At 38.3% G+C, this 22,841-nt stretch overlaps 1 protein-coding gene across 13 annotated transcripts in view; it reads right to left on the bottom strand.

The window, feature by feature from the left end:
- The window catches only part of USP9Y (ubiquitin specific peptidase 9 Y-linked), a 211,387-nt gene that overhangs the window by 138,602 nt on the left and 49,944 nt on the right, over positions 1 to 22,841 (bottom strand). For 12 of the 13 annotated variants that reach the window (XM_077989779.1, XM_077989783.1, XM_077989774.1 and 9 more), the window contains 4 exons: positions 15,152 to 15,300; positions 13,388 to 13,467; positions 9,808 to 9,920; positions 8,294 to 8,512 (listed from right to left, as the gene is read on the bottom strand). In XM_077989779.1, coding sequence (XP_077845905.1) covers positions 8,294 to 8,512; positions 9,808 to 9,920; positions 13,388 to 13,467; positions 15,152 to 15,300 — 561 coding nt within the window. The remainder of the gene's footprint in view (positions 1 to 8,293; positions 8,513 to 9,807; positions 9,921 to 13,387; positions 13,468 to 15,151; positions 15,301 to 22,841) is intronic. The other variant, XM_077989782.1, reaches the window with a different exon arrangement.

The raw sequence follows: 22,841 nt of genomic DNA, 5'->3' as shown, positions 1-22,841 counted from the left end.
ATCAGCAAGATGGCGGACTAAAATACTCCAAGGCCTTGTTTCTGTTAAAAGAAAAAACTTCACTGCAATTCTGAAAATCAGTCAAAAGTATACAGCTATGAAAAAAATGCCCAATCCAAGAAAAAAGCATATTCAAAGGGAACAGGCAATTTTGTAGTTATTTTTACTCATCCTTGCTCACTCCCTTCCTACCAGGGTACAGTTTGGGGAACCAGTGACCTGATCACTAGTTCTGTATGAACTGGATAAATCAAGAAGGCTGGATTTACAACTTTCTAAATGTGTCTGCAGGCTGCCTGTGGGATTAGTCTCTGTATACTTAACCTGAAGGGCAAGAGCCCAACAGTGGCTTAAAACTCCGACTAAGAGAAGCCATGGGAAGACAATTTGTAAAGTCTCCAAGGGAATTACAAACCTGCAGACTACTGAGGCAAACTACTGACTGAAGAATGCAACATGACAGATAGGGCATCACAAAATAAGCAGAGGTGAGGCTCATGGAGGAACTGGGAAATTTTCAAAGCAACCATCACGGAATGGAATAAGCAGAACCATGTGAAATATATGGGTAAAAAAGATTCACGGAAAGGCTCAAGAAACCTAGAAAAGGTTAGAGCAGACTTTAAGTCTGCAAGTTGAGCTGATTTAATAAAGGCATTCCCCTGTACAAACCAGTCCACAAAGACTGGGGAATATAAGTGCCTTTTCAAATGCTCAAAATGACTCCGCAGGCCAGCCACGGTGGCTCATGTCTATAATCCCAGCACTTTTGGAGGCTGAGGCAGGTGGATCCCCTGAGGTCAGAAGTTTAAGACCTGCCTGGTCAACCCGGTGAAACCCCTGGCTAAATACACAAAAATTAGCTAGTGTGGTGGTGGGTGCCTATAAACTCCGGTACTCGGAAGGCTGAGGCAGGAGAATTGCTTGAACCCAGGAGGCAGAAGTTGCAGTGAGCCGAGATCACATCATTACACTCCAGCCTGGGCAACAAGAGCAAAACTTGGTTTTAAAATAATAATAATAAAATAAAAATAAAAATACAAAAAATTAATTGGGAGTGGTCGTGGGCACCTGTAATCCCAGCTGCTTGGGAGGCTGACACAGGAGAATTGCTTGAACCCAGGAGGCAGAGGGTGCAATGAGCTGAGATGGTGCCATTGCACTCCAGACTGGGTGACAGAGCAACACTCCATCTCAAACAATAAAAAATAAAAATAAAAATAAAAAGATGACACAGCATACTAAAAGTAGGACAAGATAAAATAAATCTAAAGAAACTGTCCTTGGAGAAACACAGTCAGACTCACTTGACAAACACTTTAAAATATCAGCGCAGTGTCTCACGCCTGTAATTGCAGCACTTTAGGGGGCCAAGGCAGGCGGATCGCCTGAGATCAGGAGTTCAAGACCAGCCTGACCAACATGCTGAAACCCCATCTTTACTAAAAATACAAAAACTTGCTGGGCATGGTGGTGCACATCTGTAATCCCAGATACTTGTGGTCAGGGAAAGCTGAGGCAAGAGAATTGCTTGAACCAGGGAGGCAGAGGTTGCAGTTAGCCAAGATCGTACCACTGCCCTCTAGCCTGGGAAACAGACCAAACTCTGTTTCAAAAGAAAAAAAAAATTAAGAAAAAGTCAAATATACCTAATGAACTAATGAAAAAGGAGGCTAAAGAAAATTAGAAAAATGATATACAAATAAAATGAACATGTCAACAGAAAGAAAAACTAATAAAGAATCAGGGCCAGGCACGGTGGCTCCATCCTATCATCCCAGCACTTTGGGAGGCCAAGGCGGGCAGATCACCTGAGGTCCGGAGTTCAAGACCAGCCTGACCAAACATGGAAAAGAAACCCCATCTCTACTAAAAATACAAGTAGCTGGGTGGCCAGGTGTGGTGGTTCATGCCTGTAATCACAGCATTTTGGGAGGGTGAGGCAGGCTGATCATGAGGTCAGGAGATTGCTACCATGCTGTCCAACATGGTGAAACCCCATCTCTACTAACAACACAAAAAGTTAGCGAGGCTTGGTGGCGCGTGTCTGTACTCCTAGCTACGCAGGAGCCTGAGGCAGGGGAATTGCTTGAATCCAGGAGATGGAGGTTACAGTGAGCCGAGATCACGCCATTGCATTCCAGCCTGGGCAACCACAGCAAAGCTCTGTCTCAAACAAACAAACAAAAATGTAAATTCTGTAGATGAAAATATGGAAACTGAAATCAAAAATTCACAAAATGGGCTCAACAGGAGACCATCAATAGGCAGGACTGACAATCAGGCCTTGAGAAAAGGTCATTTAAAATCAGAGTAAGTGGAGGAAAAAAAGAAGTTAAAAGTGAGTAAGCCTGAGAGACCTACGGAACACCACTATGTGGAAAAATACAAACATTATGAACATTCAAGAAGCAGAAAATAAAGAAAAAGAGATCTTATATGGAGAAATGGTGGCCAAAATAGTGGCCAAAACTGTGCCATATTTGAGGAAAGACATGGACGTAACAAATAAAAAAGACTCAGTACCTCCAGCGAAGGCACACCCCCAAAGACCACCACCTAGAAACATTATAAAAAGAAAGAATCTAAAAATTAGTAAGAAAAGTAACTCTTCACGTAACAAAAACAAAACAACAGCAACAACAAAAAGCCTTCAAAAATAGCTAACAGCTGAATTATCATTAGGAAGTACTGAAAGGAAAATACTATCAAATAAGAATTTGGTACTTGGCAAAACAGTCCTTGAAATTAAAACATTTCTAGACAAACAAAAGTGCTAGAGTTCATTACTGCTAGACTACAAAAATGCTAAATGGAGTGCAGGTTGAAACACAAGGGCCCTCGGTGATAACTCAATGTATTAAAAAAAATTAACAAACCTGTGGTAAAGAAAACCACAAAATTTATAAAACTCAGTATTACTGAAATTTTGTCTAATAAATCCACTTTTTATTCTCTTCCAGAATTTGACAGGCCAAAGAATTAAAAAACTTATGTCACTATTACACATAAAAAGATACCATTTGTGATATCAATAACATAATTGGAGTAGCTGAGGTGTAAAGGACATTATGTATGCAACTGAAATCAAGTTGGTATGGGTTTAAAATAGACTGTTACAGCTATTATATACAGGCATACCTCATTTTATTATGTTTTGCTTTACTGAACTTTGCAGATACTATGTTATTTTTTTTAGAAGTAAAATTTGTAAACACACATATTTCTTAGCAATGAAGCATTTTAAAATTAATTTTTTAATACAGTACATTTTTTAAAGACATAATGTTACCACATACTTAACAAAGTTTAGTGAAAATTACACATACACTGAGAAACAAAAAACTTGTGCAACTCCCTTCAATGTGGTAACTGCTTTACTGCAGTCGTCTGGAATTCAACCTGCAATACTATCTCCAAGGTATGCCTCTATGTAATCTGCATGGTAAACAGGAAAAATGTATTTATGGAACATGCCTAAAAGGAAATGAGAAGAATCACAGTATGTCCATACAAAACAATCTGAAGAATTGAAATTATGAAAATAAAGTCAGTAGGTAAGAAAATTATACAGAAAAAAGCTGTAAGATATCAGAAAACAACCAAATGGCAGTGGTAAATCCTTCATCACTAATTACTCTGAATATAAAGTAGATTCAACTTCCCAATCAAATGATACAGATTGGCAGAATAGATTTAAAAAACAAAAACAGAATCCAAGATACACTGTCTACAAAAGACTCACTTAAATACAAGTATGCACACAACTTGAAAGTTAAGAATACAAAACATTTGGGAGGCCAACGATTACCTGAGGTCAGGAGTTTGAGACCAGTCTGGCCAACAAGACAAAACCCCATCTCTACTAAAAATACAAAAATTAGCAGGGTATGGTGTTGCACACCTGTAATCCCAGTTACTTGGGAGACTGAGACATGAGAATCACTTGAACCTGGGAAGCCGAGTTTGCAGTGAGCCAAGATTGCGCCACTGCACTCCAGCCTGTGCAACATAGCAAGACTCTGTCTCAAAAAACAAACAAACAAAAAATTCCACACAAATAAACTAAGACAGAATGTATTTTGCTAACATGAAGCAAAATAAATTTTAGGTAGCATCTCTCACAAGAGGCAAAAAAGGATGTTATATAATCATAAAGGGGTGAATTTGCCACAATTATAAATATGCTTACACTAACTTCAGAACAGCTGACGGTGTGAAGCAAACATTAAGAGACCTAGAGAGAAACAGTTGTACAAAACTAGTCAGACACTTCCATACCATATTTCCAATAATCAGTAAACAATCAGACAAAATGTCAATAAGCCAAAGCAGGAGGATCACTGGACATTAGAAGTTCAAGACCAGACTGGCCAACATGACGAATCTCTGTCTCTTATTAAAAATACAAAACTGAGGCCGGGTGCGGTGGCTCAAGCCTGTAATCCCAGCACTTTGGGAGGCTGAGACGGGCGGATCACGAGGTCAGGAGATCGAGACCATCCTGGCTAACACGGTGAAACCCCATCTCTACTAAAGAAATACAAAAAACTAGCCGGGCGAGGTGGCGGGCGCCTGTAGTCCCAGCTACTCAGGAGGCTGAGGCAGGAGAATGGCGTGAACCCGGGAGGCGGAGCTTGCGGTGAGCTGAGATCCGGCCACAGCCCTCCAGCCTGGGCGACAGAGCGAGACTCCGTCTCAAAAAAAAAAAAAAAATACAAAACTGAGCCAAGCATGGTGGTAGGTGCCTCTAATCCCAGCTACACAGCAGGCTGAGGCACGAGAACGGTTTGAGCCTGGGAGGCAGAGGTTGCAGTGAGCTGAGATGGTACCACTATACTCCAGCCTGGGTGACAAGAGCAAAAAAAAGAGAAAAAAGATCAATTAAAAAAAAAAAAAAGGCCTTGCACAACAGTAGAGAACAAGTTGACCTAACAAACATTTATGGAACACTCTACACCGAAGTAGCGGAATAAACATTCTTGTCAAGTGCACTTAGAGCATTCATCAGGATACATTACATAACAAACAAATCTTAACATATTTAAGATTGAGCTCATACAAACTATCTTTCCAGATTAGGATGCAAGGAAACTAGGAATCAATAGCAGAAGAAAAACTGAGGCCAGGCGCGGTGGGTCGTGCCTATAATCCCAGAACTTTGGGAGGCCAAGGCAGGCAGATCACTATGTCAGGAGATCAAGACCATCCTGCCTAACACAGTGAAACCCCGTCTCTACTAAAAATACAAAAAATGAGCCAGGCCTGGTGGTGGGCGCCTGTAGTCCCAGTTGCTCAGGAGGCTGAGGCAGGAGAATGGTGTGAATTTAGGAGGTGGAGCCTGCAGTGAGCCGAGATCGTACCACTGCACTCAAGCCTGGGTGACAGAGAGAGATCAAAAAAGAAAAGAAGAACTGAAAAAGCAGCTTGGCACATTGGGAGGCCAAAGCAGGAGGATCACTCGAGGTCAGGAGTTCAAGACCAGCCTGGCCAATAACGGTCAAACCTCATCTCTACTAAAAATACAAAAAAATCCGCTGGGTGTGGTGGCACACACCTATAATCCTAGCTACTCCGGAGGTTGAGACAGGAGAATTGCTTGAACCCAGGAGGCAGAGGTTGCAGTGAGCTGAGATCACCGAGATCACCGAGATCATGCCATGGCACTCTAGCCTGGATGAAAAAGAGAAACTCCGTCTCAAAGAAAAAAAAATAGAAACTGAAAAATGCATAAATAAGTAGAAATTAAACAACACATCTTAATCGACCCATCCATCAAGGAGGAGAACTCCAACAGAAAGTATAATATTTGAGGCAAAGAAAAATGAAAACATATCAAACTTATGAGATGCAGCAAAAGCTGTGCAAAAAGAGAACTTCATAGTACAGAGGATTTTTTAAAAAGGATCTCCAATCAACAACTGAAAACTTATATCTTAAAGAACTACAAAAAGAAACTGGGCGCAGAGGCCCATGCCTATAATCCCAGCATTTTGGAAGCCGGTGGGTGGATCATCTGAGGTCAGGAGTTTGAGACCAGCCTGACCAACATAGTGAAACCTCACTTACTAAAAACACATAAAATAGCAAGGTATTGTGGTGAGCACCTGTAACCCCAGCAGCTATGGAGGCTGAGGCATAAGAATCACTTGAACACGGGAGGTGGAGGTTGCAGTGAGCTGAGATCACGCCACTGCACTCCAGCCTGGGTGACAGAGCAAGACACTGTATCAAAAACGAAAACAAAAACAAAAAAGAACTACAAAAAAGATAACAAAATAAACCCAAAGATAGCAGAAGAATAGAAATGCAAGAGATTAGCAGACAGAGCAGAAAAATACAAAACTAAAATGTGGTTCTTGAAAAAATAAACAAATTGCCAAAATTCTAGCCTGTTTGACTAAGAAAAAGAGAGAAGACTCAAATAACTAATAGCAGAAACAAAAGAGGAGACATTACTATGTACATTATAGAAATAAAAAATTGGATAACCTAGATAGGAGGACAACTTTCTAGAAATACACAATCTACACAAGATGCAACCATGAAGAAATAGAAAATCTGAATAGGCCCATAACTAATCAGACAGAATCAGCAATCAAAAATACCCCAATAAAGAAAAGCCGAAATAAAACCCAATCACTTCACTGGAGTATTCTACCAAACACTTAAAGAACACCAATCATCCTCATACTCTTCGAAAAAACCGAGGAGTTAAGAACATACCCAAACTCATCTATGAAGACAGTGTTACCCTGACATCAAAACAAGACACAGAAACTACAAAAAAAAAAAAACCCTATATATAAATATTGATCCCTTATAAATATGGATGCAAAATTCCGCAATGCTATACTAACAACAAAATTCAAAACATACTAAAAAGATTATATTCATGACCAAGTGGGACTTTTTTTTTCCCTGGAATAAAAGACACTTCAACATACAAATATCGATCAATATGACACACAATCTTAAGAGAATGAAGGGGGAAAAAAAAAAATCACATGATCATCTCCATCAACGCCAAAAACAAATGAGGAATAGAAATAACTGACATTAACATAAGAAAGACTTTATGTAAAAAGCTCTTGGCTAACATCATAGTCTATGATGAAAGACTGAAAGCTATTTATCTAAGATCAGGAACAATCAAGAATGCCTCCTTTTGTCATTTCTATTCAATACACTACTTAAGTCCTGCCTCTGGAAATAACACAAGAAAAAGCAGTAACAGAATTTAACCAACTTGAACCAATGGGAAAGAAAAAAGTAAATTATCTCTGTTCACAAAAATTTTATACTACTTTAAAGGAATTCTGTATCATTTTATCTTTTTGGATTCTGTGAGTTTGTGTGTTTGCGTGTGTGTGAGCACACGCACATGTGCATATGCAGTATACTTGTCAAAGCCATGTTCTATTTTCTTTTTCTACTGCTGGTTAAGTTTTAAGTGCTTAAATATTAATTGAATTTAATATGATCAAACTGACTTTGAGATATGAAATAGCCACTACAGTAGTATGAAAGATACTGACACATTGAAGTGAAAATAAACAAAACTGGGTGACTTTTCCATAGCCTTGACTGCTAGTGCAGTAGTTTTCGCTGTTTTTTCTTTTTTGTCTTTTTTGGTGTATAATTAGGTTTTGTTTTCTTCTATCCCACTTCCTTGAGAAAAACTGTAATTCTGATGAGTATAAAGCAGATCTAACTTCCCTCTGAGGTACACTTACAAAGATTACTTACATGATTCAAGATTTAGCTGTTGAACACTGAGCCATCTTCTCCTAAGAAAATTAGGCATTACAAGAAATGCCTAATGGTATGTCATGAAAGCAAAACAGTACAATTTTTAAATCTCACTAAGTTTATACGGTCTGTAAATATATGTAAGTATTCTGCTGTTTTAAAAAATATATACACACAGTACAAACAAAGAACAGTCCATGCTTATTTGCAGTAATTACAGTCTCTAAAGTAGCTGTGAACAATGAATTGGCAAATACTGACTTCTCCTCAGAGAAACACAATGCTATGCTTCAAAGGGCATATTCAACCAACCAATACATAATAAGCCCTGTTCAAATGGCATGAGTTTTATGGTTATTGACCATGAGTTCAAGGCTATACATATTAAATAACAGGCCTTTAAACAGAATCCCACAGAAAACAAGATTATGTATTGACTTGTTGATTATTATTTAAAGAGAGGTTCACCTCACTAACGGTTTGTGGCAAATACAAACAAAAAAAATTAATATTTAATCTTGAAAATAACAAACCAACACACTTTTGGTGTTCGAGGATCTGAAGAACAAGCAAATAATTCATCTTCAGGCAACTGAGCATTTGAGGAAATTAATTCACATGGACGTGTACCATTGTAGATATGAAACTTGCAATGAGGATTTAAGGCCATGGCGAGAAGTTCTAGAAGTGGAAACCAATCTTGGGACAACTTGGCCACACAAAGCTCCACTAGGCGATGAGTATTGTTAATAATACATCTCTGTTACATGGATAGGATATAAGACAGTTTATAATAAGAAAACATTGCAATTTCAAACACATTTAATTTTTGTTAATAATCTCTTTCCATTTTTCTGCACTAGTCATCTTAATTTGGCTTATTTCACTAATATCGTGATCAAAGTAATACACTGATAAAGATAAATTAATATTTATTTCATAAATTTGCACCTAATTTCAAAAGCTATTTGAGAAAGATAACAAAGTAGGTACCACAGTTTGTCTATTTCTGCTTTATGTCCACAGGACACACATCAATTTCCACTTTTCTCTCTGGAATTTCTACTTAAGAGGAAATATTTTCAAAATTTCAATTTCCACACCTAAGAAAAAGTTACAGGTCAATTCAGAGCTGCTGGCATATGTATGCCATGGTCATTTGTGGAAAATATCTAAGTTGTATTTTTTAGGTTGAGGTCATCAAAAAGTATGTATTTGATTCATAACTTTTGGTTAACTGCATTTTCTAAATAAGAACCAGAGGCCTGAAGTATGTACAGTAATTCAGTAAAGATACCTTATTTTTTGTAACTTTTAAAATCTCTGGAATATGAAAGGATCTTAGAATCAAGATACTTGGCAGACTGCCATATATATCCAGGTATCAGACTTACAGTATTACCTGAGATTAGTTGTTTCCTTTTACCCATCACTTGAAGATACTACTAAGCTGAGAATATATTAAATTCTATTTGACTCTTTTGGCATCAAAACTCTAAGTCTGAACTCATATTACAAAATTATGTGAGTACTGGTTTCTGGTCTAAGTTTTGAAGACAGGGGTCTTCTTTCTCTACCAATCTTCCTTCTTTCTTTCTCTGCACATCACATAACCGACTTTCGAACTATTACACTCTGGAAAATAGTTTCTTTGCTTTACATTTGTGCAGAGTGAGTTTCTTTACCATTTACATTTGCACTGAAATTACATCCTTTGTTATCCCAGCTACATTGAGAATCTGCTTAAATATTTTTTATCTCAAGTGGTACAAAATAGTAGGGCCTCTTCCAATCAACACTATCATGCAATTGATTAAATACACTGTATTGTGTGTAAGGTTACAAGGTCATTGAAATTTCAGGGGACAGGTTAAACCAAGGTTTACTAAATCAAAACTACAAGCTCATTTTTAAAGACCATGGTAACCTTCCATTATGCAGTATCTATCAGCAGACTTGATATGTTAATATGTTACGCACTGAAGTACGTGCGTACTTCAAAAACGAATCCACGGGATGTAAATCTGAGTCCCAGAAATGAAATACAAGACTCACATGAATTTCAAACTTCCAGCCACTCACAGCCTCATCCGTAAGAATTTTAGTGAAAGATATTGTCAGTCCATCTCGAAAAAAACGTTGGCATGCTTCACTTTTAACATCAAGGCCTAAAACAAGAGCCAAACAAAGAATGTTTAAAAAAAAAATTATTTGGCCACTTACATGATTAAACATAATAAATTGCTACAAACTATTATGGTCTCCAATTCACAAATAGTGTTGTGGCTTTTGAAATGGGACATGACATTATAAGATGTTAAAAAGGTGAAAAAACATGGGATTTCAGAAAAACGAATGAAATATAATATTCAGTAAACTTCAGAAACAGTTGTGTAAACTACATCAAATCAAGTAATGAATTGAAAGCTTGAAAACATGACATTGGAGTTAAAGAATGTTTACTAGTAGACAGGGAATTGAACCATTTCACAGCATTTTAATTACTGAAATACGGTTCAAAAACTGAAAATTAAAAAGTGACAATTTAAAAAACCTGATTTTCCTGGTAAATTACCCATTTATCATCAAATTTAAGAGACTAATCCTAAGTTTCTCGCTTCTTTTTACCTTTACTTGATTTAAGAAAAGCAAGATCCAGGTGCCTCGATCAAAAAAGAAAACTTTTTTCTTTTGAAACAGAGTCTTGCTCTATTTCCCAGGCTGGAGTACAGTAGCACAATCTTGGCTCACTATAATCTCCGCTTTCCAGGTTTAAAAAATTCTCCTGCCTCAGCCTCCAAATAGCTGGGATTATAGGCATGCACCACCACTCCTGGCTACTTTTTGTAGTTTAAATACAGACAGAGTTTTGCCATATTGGCCAGGCTGGTCTCAAACACCTGACCTCAGGTGACCTTCTGGCCTCAGTCTCCCACAGTGCTGAGATTACAGGGATTACAGGATCACTGCACCCAGCTAGAAAACCTGTAACTCTTCAAGCAACTCAGAACATATTAAATAGGTACAAGGATATATATTTTGATTTGAATTATATACATACTATGCTATCATTTAAACTAGTTTAATCTTACAGTATCTTACAGTAATCATGATCCCAGAAAAAAATGACAGAGGCAAAGTCCCTGCAAATGACATACATTCACTGAATATCAACGCTATAAACTGAAATACCATTTCCAGTTTCTGTTCATTTTGTAGTGTTAGACCCTAGAACATACCCAGTACAGAAGTCCTTGACATTTGCTCAATTAATGAATAAATATGCAATTAACAAAAGAAATTTAAATGAGGAGAAATATTTTCAATCTGATAAAATATTTTCAGAGGTCACTAGATCACATATTGGTAAGATCAATAAAACAACATGACAGTCTTTAAATGACTGTAGGATAGTTATTAAATGAAAGTATTAATATCACCACGGAGTCAGACTCAGCAACAGAAACATTTAACAGAATACCAAAGGAATTAAAAATTTGTCTAACAACACTGACAGTTAAGTTCCTGTTGAATGGCACAAAAATTAAATACTTCTAACCTCTCTTAACAGCCTTCAAAACTCCTTTAAAAAAATACACAATATTGGCCAGGGGCAGTGGATCACCCCTGTAATCCCAGCACTTTAGAAGGCCAAGGCGGGTGAAGCCTGAGGTCAGAAGATCGACACTATTCTGGCTAACACAGCGAAACCCCGTCTCCACTAAAAACACAAAAACAAAATTAGCCCGGCATGGTGGTGGGCGCCTTTAGTCCCAGTTACCGGCGAGGCTGAGGCAGGAAAATGGCGTGAACCCTGAAGGCGGAGCTTGTAGTGAGCCAAGATCGCGCCACTGCACTCCAGCCTGGGCGACAAAGCGAGATTCCGCCTCAAAAAAAAAAAAAAAAAATTAAGTAAAATAAAAAATTAAATAAATAAATAAATATAAATAAATACGAAATATTACAAAATCTGCTCATCCATTAATTTTACTGCACCTACTATTACAACAAAATCATCCAAAATGCTTCATTCATACCCAAAGCTTGTACTTGTGGCTGAGAGTAAAAATGTCAAATTTTCTTCACAGGTTGTTTTTTTAAAAAATTAAGGCTTCATGTTTCAAGAGTTTTCTCTTCTTGAGAAAAACCCTTCAACTCTGTGTTAAGAAAAAAAAAAAAAAGCTAGGCCGGGCGCGGTGGCTCAAGCCTGTAATCCCAGCACTTTGGGAGGCCGAGACGGGTGGATCACCTGAGGTCAGGAGATGGAGACCATCCTGGCTAACATGGTGAAACCCCGTCTCTACTAAAAATACAAAAAACTAGCCGGGCGTGGTGGCGGGCGCCTGTAGTCTCAGCTACTTGGGAGGCTGAGGCGGGAGAATGGCGTGAACCCGGGAGGCGGAGCTTGCAGTGAGCCCAGATCAGGCCACTGCACTCCAGCCTGGGAGACACAGCGAGACTCCGTCTCAAAAAAAAAAAAAAAAAAGCTAAATATGTAAGCTAGACAGTTTATTAAACATATACACTCAATATCAGTGAAATACTGATTTCCACGTTAAGAAAAAAAAAAAAGATGGGGCTGGCCAGGTGTGGTGGCTCATGCCTGTAATCCTAGCTACTTCGGGGAGCTGAGGCTGGAGAATCACTTAAATCTGGGAGGCGGAAGTTGCAGTAGCTGGTATCACACCACTGACTCCAGCCTGGGTGACAGAGCAAGACTTTATCTCAAAAAATAATAATAAAATAAAAATTATTGGCAAAATTATTTCCAAATTAACATATTTCTCAATCACAAATTAACACATTTCTCAATCACATGTGACTTAAGTATAAAAAGGTCACCAAATGTGATGTCATACAATAAACCTCTATGCAGTACTTTTTAAATTGTAATATATGCTTTAATGTACATTACTTTATATAGCAGACTTTAGAACTATCATATTCTGGAAAATATTTTCTAACTTCTGGATAAGAATCTTTTTAAAAATTTAAAAAATAGGCCGAGCGCAGTGGCTCAAGCCTGTAATCCCAGCACTTTGGGAGGCCGAGACGGCAGATCATGAGGTCAGGAGATCGAGACTATCCTAGCTAACACGGTGAAACCCCGTCTCTACTAAAAAATACAAAAAACTAGCTGGGTGAGGTGGCAGACGCCTGTAGTCCCAGCTACACAGGAGGCTGAGGCAGGAGAATGGCGTAAACCCAGGAGGCGGAGCTTGCAGTGAGCTGAGATCCGGCCACTGCACTCCAGCCCGGGCGACAGAGCAAGACTCCGTCTCAAAAAAAAAAAAAAAAAAAATTAAAAAATATATATTCTCACCTTAGAAATACGGTTAGACATATAAAATTACATATAATAGTTAAATGGCTCCAAGTATCTCTAAAGGCTATCTACAGATTTCTATGGACCTTTACTATAGGGAAGTATGTATATTTGTGTGTATGTATATATGTAATAAGTATACATAATATGCATGTATATATGTAAAATAATCCTTACCAGGAAGATTTGTGAGATATTATAAACTAGGAATAAACAGTACCTTTGTAACAGAGGGACGAAAAGCCTTTAAAAACAAGGTGTAAGTATATATAGGAATACTTATTATAGAAAATGTACATCCAAACTCACCTTTTACACTAAGATCAATAGCGGCTTCTAAAAGAACTTCTAATTCCCCTTTTGGCAAAACAGGAACCACCCATCGAGGCCTAAGAATTATTATAAAACAAAAAGAAGCTTTACTGGTTTCATATTAATGAAACACTGTAAGTTACCTACCATAATTACTGTTACTATGAAAAAGTGAGAAATTCCGACTATATTATATTCACCATAAACACTTTTAAAAGGAAGTGGGCAAATTATCTACATTGCAAAATTAAAAGACATCTATTGTGTCTACATACAAAATTTTTTTTAGGCACTGTCAAATGAGATACAGCAATGGCAGGGAATTCTTTCAATAGCTTCCATAGAACACTAAAACTAACCTATTCAATTATCAATTAAATGTATACAATTTATTAGTAGGAAAATGCTCTTTGGGGGCTCATATTTACTAGTAAAAGGATACAGTGTGCCAAATGTTTTCTTTTACTCCCTTCACAAAGACAAAAGAAATTAGGAGATCTCAACAAGACATTTATCTCACCTTTTCCTAAAGATCATGTCTCAGGTGTGAGCCTCTAAACCTACTGTCATAGGTACATTCCTATATCAAAAGGCAATACAGAAAGCCTCTATGCCATCTTAAGTACACTCCTACATTAAAAAGTGATGCAAAGGGCACCACACACTCACCTGGTACATTCCTTAGTTTTATAAAAAGTTCAGCTTTCTGCAACTACGTCTACTGACTAACCCCCACTACTCCCCTGAAATAACTTTCTTTCATCTGTCCCTTAATCCCTATACTAAGAAACAGCAAAATTCCCAAATATCTGTTTTCATTTTTAAAAAGATGCCTCAATACATATAATCTATTAAAGGTAAACTGGGCCAGGTGCGGTGGCTCAAGCCTGTAATCCCAGCACTTTGGGAGGCCGAGACGGGTGGATCACGAGGTCAGGAGATGGAGAGCATCCTGGCTAACACGGTGAAACCCCGTCTCTACTAAAAAATACAAAAAACTAGCCGGGCGCGGTGGCGGGCGCCTGTAGTCCCAGCTACTCGGGAGGCTGAGGCAGGAGAATGGCGTGAACCCAGGAGGCGGAGCTTGCAGTGAGCCGAGATCGCCCCACTGCACTCCAGCCTAGGAGACAGCGAGACTCCGTGTCAAAAAAAAAATAAAACTAAAAAAAGGTAAACTGATTCTATCCTTTTTGTTGCTTTTACATGGACACACAAAAAAATTCTTCCTGCCACTAAGGATTTACTAACAGTTTCAGTTCTCTAGTCCTTATGAAAAACACACTCTAACAGAAATCAGCAACCACTAAACAAAACAGAGAAAGAAGCAATACAACCTTCTGCAATAAGGTCCCTGCTGTAGCAAATGGACATTCCACAACCGAGAAAAGTTCTCCAGAACTCTGGTACGAAGTTGTTATCAAAGAGAAATGTTTGTAAACATTCAAAACAAAACACCTACCTATTTGTCTAGGCTACAAACACAGGAAGGGTTCATAGAGCATCATTAATTTGAAACTGTATTCATATTGTCATTACCTTCCAATATTTAAAATCCACAAGAAATGCCTGCACTAAGTACAATGAGCTGCAAAGTGTTCAGCTAGGACTAAAATGTTCAGACTATTAAAAGAGTAAGACTTGAGACACTACAAGCTACTTTTTTCTTTTTCTCATTTACTCCTAGTTGCAATGCTGGTAGTAAGTAGTTTTGCTTTTCTAGTTTACGGCATCCATTAATAAAACAAATCCAAACAAATGCACCTGTTGATCATGTCATCCAGCTTTGCCAGGTCAGTATGTGGAAATGCAGGATCTTCATCTTCGTGCTGTGGTGGGGCATCACCTTGCCCTTGTTCCTCTGGGGGAGGAGTTGCTATGGAATTCTCATTGGAAGAATCAGGTGATGAGGTCTTAATTAAAAATTAAATATTCCAAATTTAAACCACAGATTAAGGAAAAATATCTATTTTTAAGTGTCCATATATATGCTCAAATATTTAATACAACTAGGGTCACACTGTTTATCTTTTTAAATTTTAATAAGGTTAATATAGAAGTATTTTCCCTCATGATTAATAATCTTTCTTGTTGGTGGCGGCAATGGAGTATCACTCTGTCTTACCTGGGCTGGAGTGCAGTGGCGCAATCTCGGCTTACTGCAACCTCTGCCTCCTAGGTTCAAGCAATTCTCCTGCCTCAGCCTCCCAAGTAGTTGTGATTACAGGCGCCTGCCACCACGTCTGGCTAATTTTTTGTATTTTTAGTAGAGACGGCATTTCATCATATTGGTCAAGCTGGTCTCGAACTCCTGACCTCAGGTAATCCACCTGCCTCAGCTTCCCAAAGTGCTGGGATTACAGGCATGAGTGAGCCACTGCACCTGGGTGATTAAGAATCTTAAAAATTAACTAATGGTGGCCAGGTGCGGTGGCTCACACCTGTAATCTCAGCTTTTTGGGAGGCTGAGGCTGGAGGATCACAAGGTCAGAAGATTAAGACCACCCTGGCTAACACAGTGAAACCCCGTCTCTACTAAAAATACAAAAACAAAATTAGCCAGGTATGGTGGTGGGCACCTGTAGTCCCAACTACTTGGGAGGCTAAGGCAGAATGGCGTGAACCCAGGAAGTGGAGCTTGCAGTGAGCCGAGATTGCGCCACTGCACTCCAGCCTGGGTGACAGAGCAAGACTCTGTCTCAAAAAAAAAAAAAAAAAAAAAAAAAAAAAAAAATTAATGGCTACAAATTATTGCATGAGTTGACTAAGCAAAAATTAAAATTAGAGGGTATGTTTTTGTCATGTTTACTGTTAATAAATACACTCATAATAAACCTTATGAATTATCTCCTTAAGGATAGGATATTGAAGTAAAATGATTAAACAGGATAAACAATTCCTTTTAAGGCTATATTCCCAAACTACATTATAAAAGGTAGCACTAATCTTCACCCTTACATGCACCGTTGTGTTTACTTTAGTGTCTTCACCAATTTAGCTTCTAATAAATTAGTTTGACTACATACTACATAAATTCTGTAGAAGCCTGCTTTTTTAAACTTATTTTTATAGATTATAGATAATTATAGATTCACAACCTATTCCAAAAAAACTCTACATTCCTTAATAATAACCAATAGTTTAGACACAAAAATTCATAACTAGGGATTACAGGTTCCTATTGCTGTTACTTTTCTTCTTCCTCAGTTTCTCTTGAGAGAGACAAACAAGAAAAGGCAATAAAGCTGGATTCCTCAAAACATCAAGAATTAACACCTCATAATTAAAGAGATTAAAATATTTAACTTAAGCAACATATAAATTTCTTCCTTACAAATACCAATTATGGTTTAGGAAGATTAAATTGAAAAGTATGTCTGGAAGAGGACTGTATAGAATTGACCTCATTTCTTAAATGTTTAATAGAACTTGCCAATGTTTTCTTCATTGCAAGGTTTTAAAACTATAATTTCAGTTTCTGTACTCAGAACCATTATACTGGTGGTTACAAGTCTGTACTCAGAAACTGAAATTACAGTTACTTATTTCTTTTTCAGTCTTTCAGTCACCCAACTGTCCTTCAACAGGCAAATGGACAAACTAGTACATTTATGCAATAAAATACTACTCAGCAATTGACAGGAAAAAAACTTTTGTTGCAACATTAACAACATGGAAGAATACTAGATGTATAATGCCAAATATCAAAAGATTAAGTCAGCATGATGCTTATACAAGAGTTTAGAAAAAACAAACTATGCAGCATGGTAGCTCACATCCATAATACCAGCACTTTGGGAGGTGAAGATGGGAGGACCGATTAAACCCAGGAGTTTGAGACTAGCCTGGGCAACATAGGGTGACCCCATCTCTAGTTAAGGAATCAAAAGAAAAAGAAAAAGGCAAAACATACAAATGAAAAGCAGATCAGCATTTGCCAGGAACTGAAAAGGGAAGAGTTAAATATACAGGGACAGTGCAAATAGATTTTTGTATTTTACATGTTCATTATACTGGTGGTTACAAGTCTTTCATTTGTCAAACCCAGTATTTGTATATACTGCATCCCAAGTGACGTTTACTGTATATAGCCAAACGAACAGAAATTTCAAAAGCAAGAGAAACAAAAAGCACATGCATGTGGGCTTCAACTTCCAAGTCAGATGTGGTATTTGCAACAGATTACTGCGTCTCTCTATAACTGAAAAGTGGCTAAAATTAACTGATTGTTTAAAAAACTGCAGAAGCTACCTGGGTAAGAAAAAATACTCCAGAAACATACAGACTAGATAACTGCAATTAATGATTTCATTCCAATACAATTCTGCCTACAATGGATATGGACAGCAGGCTTAGAACTAGCTCAAAATCCACGGCAGATGCAAGTGGAAAGTCACAGAAAGTGTGGGAAGATAAGCTTCAGTAAAACTTTAACACATTATTTACAAGGCTTGAAGCAGAATGTTTGATTTCCTGTTAGGATATATTCTGGATGTTCAAGTGCCATAGATGGGAATAATAAAACCTAATGGAGACCTCCAAAGAAGAGAGTGAAACATTTCAGCACTGTTTCACTGAAACAATGGAAAGAGCCCCACTATAGTCTATTGGAAAGTAAGAACAAAATAGAAGACCACTGAATCTTACCTATCTCTGATTCAACAGTCTCTAAGCTTGAATTAACCAACCCCATTCTGGCCAGTGAGAAAACAGTTATATTCTCTAAAATAGAAAGGTAGTAATAATATAAGCAAACTTTCAGATTAATGATGCTATATGAACGTAACCCTTAGGTGTGTTTCTGACCTAGAACATACAGGTAGGATACTGTGGAAATGACAATGCGACTTGTGAGTCTAGGTCATGAAAGGTACTATGGCTTTCTCTTCCCTCTCTTTTGGATCAGTTTCTCTGGCAAAGGTTAACCGCCATGTCTGAAGTCACTCAGGCAGCCCTATGAGGGGATTTACATGGTAAGAACAGGCCTCTACCCATCTGCCATGTGAGTAAACCACTGTGGAAATGAACCCACCACAGTCACAGTCAAGCCTATCCGTACATACCTATGATAAAGTTAAATTTATAAATTAGGCACAGTAAGAGATTAACAACAATTAACAATTTTTCCATGGATGGAGCCAGTCGAGGGGTGGAAGGGTTTGGGATGAAACCTGATCATCGGAATCTAGATTTCTCATAAGGAGCATGCAACCTACATATTACGAGAATCTAATGCTGCCGTTGATCTGACAGGATGTGGGGGTGGGGTTCAGATGGCAATGCTTGCTCACCTGCCTGATGCTCACCTTCTGCTGTACGACCCGCTTCCTAACAGGCCACAGTGTGGTAATGGTCCGACCTGGGACTGGGGATTCCTGCTCTACATTCACAAAAGTAGCAGAATGCACATTCTTTTCAAGGGCACATGGAACATTCATCAGGACACACAATGCCACAAAATAAATCTTAACAAATATAGGAAGACTTAACTCATAAAAGTTTCTTTTCAGATCAGGATACAATAAAAGTAGAAATCAACAGCAGAAGAGACCAGGCACAGGGGCTCACGCCTGTAATCCCAGCACTTTGGGGGGCCGAAGTGGGCGGATCATGAGGTCAGGAGATCAAGACCATTTTGGCTAGCACAGTGATACCCTGTTGTCTACTAAAAATACAAAAACAAAATTAGCTGCGCTTGGTGGCATGTGTCTGTAGACCCAGTCACTTGGGAGGCTAAGGCAGGAGAATGGTGTGAAGCCAGGAGGCGGAGCTTCCAGTGAGCTGAGATCACACCACTGCACTCCAGCCTGGGTGACACAGCGAGACTCTCCGCCTCAAAAATAAAAAAAGAAATCAACAGCAGGAAAAAAACCCCAAAAATCCATACATAAGTAGAATTTAAACAATACGTCTTAAATGGCCTATCCATCAAAGACGAGAAGTCCAATAGAAACTATAATATGTGAGGCAAATAAAAACGAAAAAATACCAAACTTATGGGATAGAGCAGAAGCAGTGCTGAGGGAACCCTAAAGCACTTTAAAAAAAGATCTCAAATCAACAACCAAAATTTGCACCTTAAAGAACTAAAAGAATAACAAAATACATCCATGCTCCACAAAACATTTCATTCAAGATGAACTAAATATACAATGGTCATCTCATAATATTGTAATATTCCATTTTTACTAAATTTTTTTTATTTAGAACTTACCACTGTATTATAATTACCTGCCATATTCAACACATGCTAACAGGTTAGTCACCTAAGGCAATAACTGGCCTACATGTATAGTAGGTTATACCATCCAAGTTTGTGTAAGCACACTGTGATGTTTGCAAGACAGTGAAATCACTGTCAATGCATTACTCGGAACATATGCCTTCGTTAAGTGACACATTAAAGCAAAAGGAAGCACAGATGTAAACAAAACAGAGAATAGAAAAACAACTAAGAAAAACCAATGAAATCAAAATTCTGTTCTTGAAAAAGATAAAGAGCTGCCAAACCTTTAGCTAGATTGACTAAGAAAAGAAGAGCCAAATAATTAATATTAGAAACAAAAGAGGCGTTACTATAGATTTTATACAAAAAAAGTTAAGGATTATCAGTGCATCCTATAAACTACTGTATCCCAGCAAACTGCATAACCTGGAGAAAAAAACAAATTCCCAGAAACATACAATCTACACCAAGAACAAGTTATAAAGAAATAGACAATCTGAGTAGATCTTAAGCCTCTGTGGCAACCAGTCCCAAAGTATGAAAACCTAACCTGTAATTAAAGAATTACTGAAGGCTCCTGGTAGGAAGTATGCAATGCAAGTTAAAAACTAAGAGGCCAGGCATGGTGGCTCATGCATGTAATCCCAACACTTTGGGAAGCTAAGGTGGGTGGATCATGAGGTCAGGAGTTCAAGACCAGTCTAGCCAAGATGGTAAAACTCCATCTCTACTAAAAATACAAAAATGAGCTAGGGCTGCTGGTGGGTGCCTATAATCCCAGCTACTTGGGAGGCTGAGGCACAGAATTGCTTGAACCTGGGAGGCGGAGCATGCAGTGAGCCGACATCGCACTACTGCACTCCAGCCTGGATGACAGAGCGAGACTCCATCTCAAGAAACAAAAACAAAAACAAAAACCTACTAAGAAGCCAAATTTTATGGGAATGCACAATTTTTTTTTTTAACTTTTCCCTGAAAAGTCCCCTTGAGCTTCTCGGAGGGAAAGATGCAAAGTTGCCATTTTGAAATACAGAAGAACATTCTGTTCTATTAAAAGTAAGCCCTCAAGAGAAACTAGTTTATCCTACTAAGGTTTTTTAATGCCTAAGTGACCTAAAGGAAAAAAAGATACTCAACTCTAGCCTGCTATAGCATTCTACATGGTAGAATTAAAAACCCCAATTCCAGCTCCCTATACCCATCATGTTCCATGTAAGCCACAGTCCAATGGCCACAGGCTCACAAAGACATTGAGTCTTAATGATATAGATTACAGACTGCTTCCCCTCCCCAAATACCTTACCAGTACATTAGAGCCCATCTACCAAAGTTCCTTTCTACATAGTACTTTATGTGCATCTCTCAAGAAAAAATTACAATGCATACTAAAAGGCAAAAAAAACTGAAGAGACAGAGCAAGCATCAAATTCACACTCAGATTTAACAGGAATGTTAGGTTTTTCAGATGGAGGCTAGACACAGTGACTCAAGCCTGTAATCCCAGCACTTTGGGAAGTGATTGCAGGTGGACAGCTTGAATCCAGGAGTTCAAGACTTGGCTGGTCAACATGGTAAAACCCCATCTCCACCAAAAAAAAAACAAAAATCAGCCAGGCGTGATAGCACATGCCTATAGTCTCAGCTACTTGGGAGGCTAATGAGGGAGGATCACTTCAGCCTAGGAGGGAGAGATTGTGGTGAGCCAAGATTCCACCACCATACTCCAGCCTGGGGAATAGCGTGGTAGCACGTCTCCAAACAAAAAGATTTATCAGATGGAACTATAACTACCATTAATGCACCAAGGGCTCTAATGAATAAAGCAGATGACATGAGAGGAAAGACTGTTAATGTAAGCAGAGAGAGAAATTCTAAAAAAGAATCAAGGTGATACAGGAATGAAGAACGTCTTCATTCCTGTGCATTTTAATGATGCACTCATTAAAAAAATTAGATCTGAACACTGAAAAGCAGAGAAAAATAGGCTGACAAAAAAAAAGTAGGCCTGGCATGGTGGCTGTAATCCCAGCACTCTGGGAGGCGGAGGCGGGTGGATCATGAGGTCAGGAGTTCGAGACCAGCCTGACCAACATGGTGAAACCCTGTCTCTATTAAAAATACAAAAATTAGCCAGGCATGGTGGCACGTGCCTGTAATTCCAGCTACTCAGGAGGCTGAGGCAGGAGAATCACTTGAACCTGGGAAGTGCAGGTTGCAGTGAGCCGAGGTCATACCACTGCACTCCAGCCTGGGCGACACAGCGAGACTCCATCTCAAAAAAAATGTGTGTGTGTGTGTGTGTCTTATGAAACAACTTACATGTCTTATGAACAACTTACATGTTCATAAGACATGTAAGTTGTTCATAATTGTCTTATGAAACAACTTGCATGTAATGGAAATAGCCAAAGGAAAAAAAAGAGAAAGAAAACCAGAAGCAATTATAACTAAAAAATTTCCCCAAATTAGTGCCACACAATAAACAACAGATTCAGGAAGCTCAGAGAATTCCAAGCTAGATAAATGCCAAAACAAACAAACAACCAACAACAACAACAAACAAAAAGAGTACACCTAGAAATACAAAGTGCAGAAAATCAAAAATAAAAGGTTTGAAAGATGCTACAGGAAAACATCTTATCTATAAGCAATGCAATGATAAGAATTACACTGGGTTTGGTCTAAGATATCATACAAGCAAGAGACTGGAATAAGATATCTAGAAGTGTTGCGAGGAAACAACTACCAATCTAGAATTCTGTATTCTGCAAAAGTATACCTAAAAAGTGGAGAAATAAAAACTTGGTCAGACAAAAGTCAAGAGAATTTGTTGTCAATGTATCTGCTCTGCAAGTTTTTGAGACAGTAGAAAAATGATATACAACAGAAACATCTTCAAAAGAAAAGCATTCTGTAATGAATGCGTGAAGATAACATAAAAACTCTTCTTTTTATCTTAAATGATCTAAGACATAATGGTTTCTCTAAAATAAAATTAGCAGCTGGGCACAGTGGCTTCTGCCTGTAATACCAGTGACTCAGGAGGGCTGAAGTGGGAGGGTTGCTTGAGTCCAGGAGTTTGAGATTAGCCTGGTAAATATAGTGAGATCCTCTACAAAAATTAAAAAAAAAAAAAAGGAGCCAGATATGCTAGCACATGCCTGTAGTCTTAGCTACCTTGGAGGCTGAGGTGGCAACAACACTTGATCCCAGGAATTCAACACTACT

Source organism: Macaca mulatta, chromosome Y (genome assembly GCF_049350105.2).
Source record: "Macaca mulatta isolate MMU2019108-1 chromosome Y, T2T-MMU8v2.0, whole genome shotgun sequence".
Taxonomy (NCBI): Eukaryota; Metazoa; Chordata; class Mammalia; order Primates; family Cercopithecidae; genus Macaca; species Macaca mulatta.
This window is presented reverse-complemented; position numbering and strand designations above follow the sequence as displayed.